The following is a 12043-nucleotide window of genomic DNA, read 5'->3' on the forward strand; positions in this document are numbered from 1 at the left end:
CTCCACTCCCCTCTACTCCATCACGCTCCACTCCCCTCTACTCCATCACGCTCCACTCCCCTCTCCTCCATCCCGCTCCACTCCCCTCTCCTCCATCCTGCACCCCTCTCCTCCAGCCCGCTCCACTCCCCTCTCCTCCACCCGCTCCCCTCTCTTCCATTCCGCTCCACTCCCCTCTCCTCCAGCCCGCTCCGCTCCCCTCCAGCCCGCTCCACTCCCCTCTCCTCCATCCCGCTCCGCTCCCCTCTCCTCCAGTCCGCTCCGCTCCCCTCTCCTCCAGCCCGCTCCGCTCCCCTCTCCTCCACCCGCTCCCCTCTCCTCCATTCCGCTCCACTCCCCTCTCCTCCAGCCCGCTCCACTCCCCTCCAGCCCGCTCCACTCCCCTCTCCTCCATCCCGCTCCTCTCCCCTCTACTCCATCACGCTCCACTCCCCTCTACTCCATCACGCTCCACTCCCCTCTCCTCCATCCCGCTCCACTCCCCTCTCCTCCACCCGCTCCCCTCTCCTCCATTCCGCTCCACTCCCCTCTCCTCCAGCCCACTCCGCTCCCCTCCAGCCCGCTCCACTCCCCTCTCCTCATCCCGCTCCGCTCCCCTCTACTCCATCACGCTCCACTCCCCTCTACTCCATCCCGCTCCACTCCCCTCTCCTCCAGCCCGCTCCACTCCCCTCTCCTCCAGCCCGCTCCGCTCCCCCCTCCTCCATTCCGCTCTGCTCCATCCCGCTCCGCTCCACACGGATTTCCTACAGAAAAGACAGATTTGCATAGGGAAGGTCACCAGCTAACGTGATTGGAAAGTTTCCCCCAGATTGCAGCGCTGCGAGCCAGTAGGGGCTTTGTTGGATTATACTAGATCTGGGTTGTATTGTTGCATTTAGTCAAATTACTTTAGCACTCATTTGGGATAATATTGGTCCTGACAGAGGCTATTGTGATTAGAGTGACGGCTGCTTTGGGTGTGATTGGAGGGGGAGGGTGAGGGGGGTGACTGAAGCCCAGCATGGTGCTGATCTGACCGTGAGTGCGTTACCAGGGTGATCACCGTAGGCAACGAGGCGTGCATGAACACAAGTCTGTTTCCTCTTCTCATCTCCTGCTCAATGACGCTCCTGTCACCCGTCTCCCCAAAGAGAGGACAAACATGAGTGGCCACGTTAACACACACACAGTCTCTGTCTGTCAAACTCACTCGCTCTCACTCATATTTGAATACAATTACACTCCCCTTCCTCCACTTTCTCACACAGGTTTAATCTCTTAAATCTTAATATCACCTTTATATTCCTTATATTCTCATCTGAATTTAAACAATTTATCTTAACTCCTCCTACAAACAGGCAGATACAGTATATGATCTCATTCCAAGCCCTCCACCTTAGTCTTGCCATCTCTTTTTAAATCTCTTATTCCGTTTCATCTAAAGGAGTTTTACATACATTGCACCAGTGTTCAATGATCTGATAATGGTCATTGCTGAGTAATGACATATGATAGCTTGTTGAGTTCCCTTAGACTTGCAAAAAAACTCCAACAATTATTCAAATGTCACTAGGTTTGTACAGTTTTATATCATGTCACTGTTGAGGGTTTGGGATTAAAATGATGGTTGTTACTTGTAAATTATATAAATTGAATGTTGTTTTTTCACTTCCTAACATTATCATGTTTTATTTAAGTAAATACAATGAGCTCCAATGGTATTGGGACAGTTACATTTTTTGTTTTATTTTGGCTCTGTACTCCAGCACATTTGAAATGAAACAATGACTGAGGTTCAATTGGTGCCCCCCCCCCCCCCCCCCGTTTTGCCATCAGAACAGCCTCAATTCGATGGGGCATGAACTCTACAAGGTGTAGAAAGCGTTCCACAGGGATGCTGGCCCATGTTGGCCCCGAGACTTTCACTGTTGTTTCAAGTTAGCTTGGTGGTGGACCATTCTTGATACACACAGGAAACTGTTGAGCGTGAAAAGCCCAGCAGCGTTGCAAGTTCTTGACACAAACCCAGTGCGCGTGGCACCTACTACCATACCCATTTTCTAAGGCACTTCAATATTTTGTCTTGCACATTCACCCTCTGAATGGCACACATACACAATCCATGTCTCAGTTGTCTCAAGAATTCCTTCTTTAACTGGTCTCCTCCCCTTCATGATTTAAAAAGTGACATCAATAAGGGATCATAGTATTCATCTAGTCAGTCTATGTCATGGAAAGAGCAATGTTTTGTAAAATGATTTTTTAAATAATATGTATTAACTTTTATTCAGAATAGCCCAATTGAGACCAGGGTCTCATTCCCAATCGTGTCCTGAGTAGGAACATTTTCCACAACAGGAAGAACAATTTACAAGAGGAAGAACAATTTACTTTTTGTACATGTCCAACAGGAAGAACAATTTACATTACATTTAAAACAAGAAGAATAAAAATAACCACAAGGCACAACCTCAAGGCCACAACAAATGAACCATTCAAATCGATCCTCAATGAATTCATTCAACACTAGAGTCCTAAACTGCCCTAGTGGCACCAGGGAATCATTTTGTACGTTATTCCAACAATGGGGGGCACTAAAACTAAAGGAGGATTTACCTCAAGTTAAGCAATCCTGCGAGCGGGTTTGGTAGCTCATTCTTTTATACATTAGCAACGAAGTTAGGCAAGTTGGAAGCTTGTGTGGTAGGGCTTTGTAAACAAAAAGGAAGTAATGAATTGTTATATGGGACTTTAATGAGGACCAGCCAAACTTTTTGATACAGGATGCAGCGGTGAGTATTAAAACTGTCACCAGTGATCTAACGAACGGCGCTGTGGTGGACGGCATCCAAATGTTTAGGAGTAGTGGCTGCTGCAATCTGGTAAATGCTGTTGCCATAATCAAGGACTGTCAGGAAAGTTGACTGTACAACCTGCTTCCTGCTATTTAGGGAGATAGATCTTTTTATATATATATTTTTTTAAACACACTTTGAATCTTAGCTTTTTAACAAACTCATCCATATGCTTTTTAAACATGATGTCTTTGTCAATTGAAATGCCCAGATATTTGTAGGCGGGAACCCGATCAATGGGAGGACCATCCAATGAATAAATATGCAGAACTAGAGAACATGATGTATTTCGTCTTGCCCGCATTAAGTACACATTTTAAACCAGCCAGGGCTTTCTATAAGGTCACCAGGTCAGATTGCAGCTCTCACATAGCCTGGTCGACAGTTGACTAATGGCATACATAAGTGTCATATTGAATATTAGAAGTTGTATTAAAGTAGTCAAAAGTTTAGTATTTGGTCCCATATTTCTAGCACACAATGACTACATCATGCTTGAGACTTTACAAACTTGTTGGATGCACATGCTGTTTGTTTTGGTTGTGTTTCAGATTATTTTGTGCCCAATAGGAATTAATGGTAAATAATGTATTGTGTCATTTTCATTGTAAATAAGAGTAGAGAGAGAGTTCAGAGAGTTTTCAGACCCCTTTGCTTTTTCCACATTTTGTAACATTACAGCGTTATTCTAAAATGGATAAATTGTTTATTTCCTGCATTAATCTACACACAATACCCCATAATGACAAAGCTAAAACAGTTTTTTATAAATTCAGAAATACCTTATTTACATAAGTATTCAGACCCTTTGCTATGAGACTCGAAATTGAGCCCAGGTGCTTCCTGTTTCCATTGATCATCCTTGAGATGTTTCTACAACTTCATTGGTGTGCACCTGTGGTAAATCCAATTGATTGGAAAGGCACACACCTGTCTATATAAGGTCCCACAGTTGACAGTGCATGTCAGAGGAAAGATCAAGCCATTAGGTCGAAGGAATTGTCGGTAGAGCTCCGAGACAGGATTGTGTGGAAGCACAGATCTGGGGAAGGATACCAAAAAATGTCTGCAGCATTGAAGGTCCCCAAGAACACAGTGGCCTCCATTATTCTTAAATGGAAGAAGTTTGGAACCACCAAGACTCTTCCTAGAGCTGGCCGCCCAACCAAGCTAAGCAATCCGGGGAGTAGGGCCTTGGTCAGTGAGGTGACCAAGAACCCGATGGTCTCTCTGACAGAGCTCCAGAGATCCTCTGTGGAGACCTTACAGAAGGACAAATATCTGCAGAGCGAAGGTTCACCTTCCAACAAGACAAGGACCCTAAGCACACAGCCAAGACAACGCAGGAGTGTCTTCGGGACAAGTCTCAATGTCCTTGAGTGGCCCAGCCAGAGCCCGGACTTGAACCCGATCTAACATCTCTGGAGAGACCTGAAAACAGCTGTGCAGTGACGCTCCTCATCCAGCCTGACAGAGCTGGAGAGGATCTGCAGAGATGAATCAAAGAAATTAATCGTCATACCCAAGAAGACTCAAGAATGTAATCGCTGCCAAAGGTGCTTCAAGAAAGTACTGAGTAAAAAATAAATTGACCCCCAAAAAATGTTTGTGTTTTTCCTTTGTCATTATGGGGTATTGTGTGTAGATTGAGGGGGGGGAACAATGTAATCAATTTTAAAATAATGCTGTAACATTACAAAATGTGGAAAAAGTCAAGGGGTCTGAATACTTTCTGACTGCACCTATATGTTTCTAAACACTTCTTCATTAACGTGGAGGCTACCATGATTATGGATACTGAATGGTGATGAGTGAGAAAGTTACATATGCACAATCATACCCCCAAAAATGCTAACTTCCCCTGTAATGGTGAGAGGTTAGCATGTCTTGGAGGTATGATATTTGTGCATTCTCACTCATCATTATTCATGATTCATTCAGGATTATCCGTAATCATGGTAGCATCCACATTCATGTAGAAGTGTTTAGAAACATATTCTATTCTTATTTACAATAAAAGTGACACAAATGGCACGACATTATTTACCATTAATTTATATCGGGTACAAAATAATCTGAAACACAACCAAAACAAACAGCAAATGCATCCAACAATTGTTTTTGTCACAAGCTTGATATAGTCATTGAGTGCTATGAATATTGGACAAATACTTTTGACTACTTTAATACAACTTTAAGTGAGTTTGTCCTTATACTTTTACACCCCAAAAATGGGGGGACATGTACAAAAAGTGGCGTAATTTCTAAACAGTTCACCTGATATGGATGAGAATACCCTCAAATTAAAGCTGACAGTCTGCACCTAATTTCATATCCAAAGTACGGAGCCAAAACAACAGCTAGCTCACTGTACATGAATACAGATAATTACTTTGTATACTTGTATACTTTCAAATCATTGTTTTGAAAAATCGAGATCTGTTAGCGATTTGAAGTGTGTTTGTGTGTCATATGTTTGATGATATCTGTGTACATTTTAGACTTTGATCAAAATAAAGGGAGGAGAATATAAATAAATAAATGAATTTTACTCATGCAAATTGTTTTTCTTCTGTTTGTGGATTTATTTGTAAACAAAGGAAAATAAATAGCCTCCTAGTTTATCTTGAGTCACTATCGCTAGAATGCATTCTAATCTATCTCTTTCTCCCCCTCTATTTCTCCCCTCCTCCCCCTCCTCTCTCCCACCCTCCTCAGCTTGTTTCTGGACCAGTACAGAGGCAGCCTGGTTGATGCAATAAGGAGATTACTGCGACCAGACGTAAGTGTGTTTCAATTCACTCTGCAGCGACGGACTCCCCCGTAATTAGGCTTCACCCAGTGATTGAGACAGTAATGGAATGGCAGGATTAATATCATGTAATACTTTAGTACTTATTGTGTACAACTTGAATGGAGTCCTATAATCTATTTAATGCTTTCCCCCTAATCATAAAGCAGGGAACTTCTCATATTTGCCCCTGGTGATAAGAGACACGCTACGAGAGGCAAAGTAAATGAAAAAAGGCTTCAAAGATAATGTGTGATTTCTATTTATCTGTCTGGCTTTTTCAAGTATTGGCTTTGATAGGAAATGTCTTTATATTAAAAGAGGAGGGTGAAAGGGAGAAGAGGAGGAAAGGAGGGGGTGTGAAAGTGCTGACGTGGTAACGGTGGAGGGTCCATGATCTTTGTAATCCATTCAGAGACGAGGAAGTGGTACTGATCCAAAACACTACAGTTTGAACCCCTTGCCCCATCTCTTTCCTCCTCTTCTTCACCCTCCCTCTATCCCTCTTTCCTCCCTGGGTGTCCAGAGGGTATAGATAGATACACAGGTCCCCCTCTAGAGTAATGTTTTACTTAAGTGTCCTTTAAGTTCACTGTAAATCATGTATTATGGCCGGTTTACCAGATGTACACGTCTAATGTATGCCGTCCAGAGCAGGTTTAATCAGTACAGCTCTCTACACGTATCCTGTATCCTTCTATTCTCTGATATGTTGTTGGTTTGGAACTTTCTCCCTCTTTTTTACAAGACCACGGTCCACATATTGACTATTCTCCCTTCATTTGAATGCAATGGCTTTTGATGCCTTGTTTATCTCTAGTTATAATGCAGATAATTGAGATTATCTAAAATTAGTCTTTAGACCTAATTTCCCTCTTTAATCTATCTCACCCTAAAACCACAGTACCACAGACTGGCCCCTGAACAGATTCCACAACAGATTGACAAAACAATTCATTTCTACTACTAATGATGTTCATTTGTTTTTCCAACATGGAGGCGTGCCATCCCCATCCTAATCAGCCCATTACAGTGGAATTGTTTTTTTGTTTAGTTTTTTAGGGCTGATGTTTTTTTGGGGCGGGGGGGATTCTGACTCCTCAAACAGATGAAAAAACAGCTGTCAAAACCAGCTCATCCCCCTGTTATTCTTGTTTTTTATGTTTATTTTGTTTGTACTGCTGTCTGCCTTCCCATCCTCCAATTTAATTAAAACAAATAATATGATAAAAAATATGAAATAATATTTAAAGCCGAAGGATTTCAAAGAAACTTTGAACCTGGAGCTAATCCCCTTACTGCTGGTGGTCTGACTGTGCTAGCTGTACTGGTTCATCTAGAAAGTGTGGATGCGTTTCAGCCATTGATTGGATTAGGTGTTTTTTAATATTTTAGTTTATTATCTAATATAATACCTGGGAGAAATCAAATAGAATGGAATCACAATAATACAGATGGCCACTCCCTGGCTGACTCCCTGGCTGACTCCCTGGCTGACTCCCTGGCTGACTCCCTGGCTGACTCCCTGGCTGACTCCCTGGCTGACTCCCTGGCTGGCTCCCTGGCTGGCTCCCTGGCTGGCTCCCTGGCTGGCTCCCTGGCTGGCTCCCTGGCTGGCTCCCTGGCTGACTCCCTGGCTGGCTCCTGGCTGACTCCTGGCTGACTCCCTGGCTGACTCCCTGGCTGACTCCCTGGCTGACTCCCTGGCTGGCTCCCTGGCTGGCTCCCTGGCTGGCTCCTGGCTGACTCCCTGGCTGACTCCCTGGCTGACTCCCTGGCTGGCTGAAAGGAGAGGAGAGCAGAGTGGTCAGAGCTAAGAGTTCAGCCTGGACACAGGAGAGGCAGGACTCAAATAACTGGGTCCACACGCACAAACACACACACAAACACACACATACACTGAGTGAACGAACGGGTGCAGGGTGTCATTGATTGATTAGCATAGGGAGAATGGCTGGGCTCCTTTTGACAACCCAAGATTAGGGCTCAGCCCAGGGCTTAAATTGCTTACCTTCCTCTGGCTAAGGAAGGCTCAGCTTTCAAAATACAGGTCTGTCACCTGGACCCAACGCTGTCTACTTGGGGAATGATAATGCATATAAACAATTAAGGAGGAGAGGAGGAGAGATGGAGGCTGGAGGAGAGAGAGATGGAAAGAAAATGAGAGAAGGGGAGATAGATAGGGAGGGAGAAAAATAGATGGTGGGATGGAGAAGGAGTGGATGAATCCCTTGACTAATAGGTTATTGTAATCTATGCGCTGTTGAAAATGGTGTTTTACCAGAATAAAAATATGCTACCAGAGACACAACTCTCCTCTAGCTATAGGCTACCTGCTGAAAGGGGCTTGCAATAGATTTGATTTTGATTGTTTAAATCAAACTTTATTTGTCACATGCGCCGAATACAGCAACTGTAGACTTTACTGTGAAATGATTACTTACAAGCCCTTAACCAACAGTGCAGTTCAAGAAGAGTTAAGAAAATATTTACCAAGTAGACTAAAATAAAAAGGTATAATAAAAAGTAACACAATAACATAACAATAACGAGGCTGTATACAGTTGGTACCAGTACCGAGTCAGTGTGCGGGGGTACAGGTTACTTGAGGTAATTTGTACAGGGTAGGGTTGAAGTGACTATGCATAGATAATAAACAGTGAGTAGCAGCAGTGTACAAACACACAAATGTAATAGTCCTGTGGCCATTTGATTAATTGTTCAGCCGTCTTTTTGCTTGGAGGTAGAATCTCTTAAGGAGCCTTTTGGTCCTAGACTTGGCACTCTAGTACCGCTTGCCATGCAGTAGCAGAGAAAACAGTCTATGACTTGTGTGACTGGAGTCTCTGACAATTTTATGGGCTTTCCTCTGTCACCACCTATTATATAGGTCCTGGATTGCAGAAAGCTTGGCCCCAGTGATGTACTGGGCTGTACACACTACCCTCTGTAGCGCCTTGTGGTCAGATGCCGAGCAGTTGCCATACCAGACGGTGATACAACCGCTCAGGATGCTCTCGATGATGCCGCTTCAGACAGTTTTGAGGATCTGGGGACCCATGCCAAATATTTTAAGTCTCCTGAGGGGGAAAAGGCTTTGTTGTGTCCTCTTCACGACTGGCTTGGTGTGTTTGGACCATGATAGTTCGTTGGTGATGTGGAAAGCAAGAAACTTGAAATCCTCGCCCGCCTACTACAGCCCCGTTGATGTTAATGGGGGCCTGCTCGCCCTGCCTTTTCGGGTAGTCCACGATCAGCTCCTTTGTCTTCTCACATTGAGGGAGAGGTTGTTGTCCTGGCACAACACGGCCAGTTCTCTGACCTCCGCCCTATAGGCTGTCTCAACGTTGTCGGTGATCAGGCCTACCACTGTTGGGTCGTCAGCAAATGAAATGATGGTGTTGGAGTTGTCGTTGGCCATGCAGTTGTGGGCGAACAGTTCTAAGTTCAGAGACGAGGAAGTGAACTAAGTTCACACCCCTGAGGGGCCCCAGTGATGAAGATCAGCGTGGCAGGCGTGTTGTTGCCTACCCTTACCACCTAGGGGAGGCCCGTCAGGAAGTCCAGGATCCAGTTGCAGAGGGAGGTGTTTAGTCCCAGGGTCCTTATCTTAGTGATGAGCTTCATGGGCACTATGGTGTTGAACGCTCTGCTGTAGTCAATGAACATCATTCTCATATAGGTGTTCCTTGTCCGGGTGGAGAAGGGCAGTGTGGAGTGCGATTGAGATTGCGTCATCTGTGGATCTGTTGGCTACCAACGTGAGTGCTACGGGGCAGTAATCGTTTAGGCAGATTACCATTGCTTCCTTGGGTACAGGGATTATGGAGGTCTGCTTGAAACATGTAGGTATTACAGACCCAGTCAGGGAGAGGCTGAAAATGTAAGTGAAGACACTTGCCAGTTGGTCCATGCATACTTTGAGTACACGTCCTGGTAATCCATATGGTTCCGCGGATTTGTGAATGTTGACCTGTTTAAAGGTCTTGCTCACATCGGCTACCGAGTGCATTTTCACACAGTCGTCCAGAACAGCTGGTGCTCTTGTGTGTGCTTCAGTGTTGCTTGCCTCGAAGCAAGCATAAAAGGCATTTAGCTCGTCTGGTAGGCTCGCATCACTGGACAGCTCATGTCTGGGTTTTCCTTTTGTAGTCCGTAATAGTTTTCAAGCCCTGCCACATCCGACGAGCGTCAGAGCTGGTGTAGTAGGATTCAATCTTAGTCCTGTATTGACGCTTTGCTTGATTGATGGTTCATCTGTGGGCATAGCAGGATTTCTTATAAGAGTCCGGATTAGTGTCCCGCTCCTTGAAAGCGGCAGCTCTAGCCTTTAGCTCGATGCGGATTGTTGCCTGTAATCATCTGACCACTTCCGTATTGAGCGGTCACTGGTACTTCCTGCTTTAGTTTTTTCTTGTAAGCAGGAATCAGGAGGATAGAATTATGGTCAGATTTGCCAAATGTCAGGCTTGTATGCATCTCTGTGTGTGGAGTAAAGGTGGTGTAGAGTTTTTTTGTCCTCTGGTTGCACATGTGACATTCTGGTAAAAACTTGGTAAAACTAATTTAAGTTAGTTTGATGACAAGGTGGCGAATCGCATCTCTGCATGTCTGGCAGACATATCAGTGTGGATGACGGATCACCACCTCAAGCTGAACTTCGGCAAGACGGAGCTGCTCTTCCTCCCGGGGAAGGACTGCCCGTTCCATGATCTCGCCATCACGGTTGACAACTCCATTGTGTCCTCCTCCCAGAGCGCTAAGAACCTTGGCGTGATCCTGGACAACAGCCTGTCGTTCTCAACTAACATCAAGGCGGTGGCCCGTTCCTGTAGGTTCATGCTCTACAACATCCGCAGAGTACGACCCTGCCTCACACAGGAAGCGGCGCAGGTCCTAATCCAGGCACTTGTCATCTCCCGTCTGGATTACTGCAACTCGCTGTTGGCTGGGCTCCCTGCCTGTGCCATTAAACCCCTACAACTCATCCAGAACGCCGCAGCCCGTCTAGTGTTCAACCTTCCCAAGTTCTCTCACGTCACCCCGCTCCTCCGCTCTCTCCACTGGCTTCCAGTTGAAGCTCGCATCCGCTACAAGACCATGGTGCTTGCCTACGGAGCTGTGAGGGGAACGGCACCTCAGTACCTCCAGGCTCTGATCAGGCCCTACACCCAAATAAGGGCACTGCGTTCATCCACCTCTGGCCTGCTCGCCTCCCTACCACTGAGGAAGTACAGTTCCCGCTCAGCCCAGTCAAAACTGTTCGCTGCTCTGGCTCCCCAATGGTGGAACAAACTCCCTCACGACGCCAGGACAGCGGAGTCAATCACCACCTTCCGGAGACACCTGAAACCCCACCTCTTTAAGGAATACCTAGGATAGGATAAAGTAATCCTTCTCACCCCCCTTAAAATATTTAGATGCACTATTGTAAAGTGGCTGTTCCACTGGATGTCATAAGGTGAATGCACCAATTTGTAAGTCGCTCTGGATAAGAGCGTCTGCTAAATGACTTAAATGTAAATGTAAATGTAAGTTTGCCTGCTTTAAAGTCCCCGGCCACTAGGAGCGTCACTTCTGGGTGAACATTTTCTTGTTTGCTTATGGCGTTATAGAGTTGGTTGAGTGCGCTCTTAGTGCCAGCATCAGTCTGTGGTGGTAAATAGATGGCTACAAATAATATAGATGAGAACTCTCTTGGTAGATAGTGTGGTCTACAGCTTATCATAAGGTACTCAGATGAGCAATACCTTGAGACTTCTTTAAAGGTTCACCATCTGCAATAGTTTTGGTAGTTTTGCTTTAAACAATCAGTGTACAAAACATTAAGAACACCTGTTATTTCCATGACATAGACTGACCAGGTGAATCCAGGTGAAAGCTATGATCCCTTATTGATGTCACCTGTTAAATACACTTCAATCAGTGTAGATGAAGGGGAGAAGACAGGATAAAGAAGGATTTTCAAGCCTTGAGTCAATTGAGACATGGATTGTGTATGTGTGCCATTCAGAGGGAGAATGGGCAAGACAAAATATTTAAGTGCCTTTGAACTGGGTATGGTAGTAGGTGCCAGGTGTTTTTCACATCAACAGTTTCCTGTGTGTATCAAGAATGGTCCACCACCCAAAGGACATCCAGCCAACAGCATCCCTGTGGAACGCTTTCAGCACCTTGTAGTCCATGACCCGACAAATTGAGTCTGTTCTGAGGGTAAAAGGGGGTGCAACTCAATATTAGGGAGATAAATATATACATACAGTGGGGTTCGAAATGATTGACACCATTAAAGATGAGCAATATATAATACTGAGCTATATTGTATGCTCAAAAAAATTGGGAAGTTTTATTATTTAAAACTAATACAATTGGTCAGAGAAAGAGATTTTGTTTATCAAGTCATAGCACATTTTCT

The 12043-nt window shown here is 45.0% G+C and overlaps 1 protein-coding gene across 1 annotated transcript in view; it reads left to right on the forward strand.

The window, feature by feature from the left end:
• The window catches only part of camkmt (calmodulin-lysine N-methyltransferase), a 190281-nt gene that overhangs the window by 162094 nt on the left and 16144 nt on the right, over positions 1–12043 (forward strand). The window contains exon 9 of the mRNA XM_046357337.1: positions 5556–5619. Coding sequence (XP_046213293.1) covers positions 5556–5619 — 64 coding nt within the window. The remainder of the gene's footprint in view (positions 1–5555; positions 5620–12043) is intronic.

Source organism: Oncorhynchus gorbuscha, linkage group LG07 (genome assembly GCF_021184085.1).
Source record: "Oncorhynchus gorbuscha isolate QuinsamMale2020 ecotype Even-year linkage group LG07, OgorEven_v1.0, whole genome shotgun sequence".
Taxonomy (NCBI): Eukaryota; Metazoa; Chordata; class Actinopteri; order Salmoniformes; family Salmonidae; genus Oncorhynchus; species Oncorhynchus gorbuscha.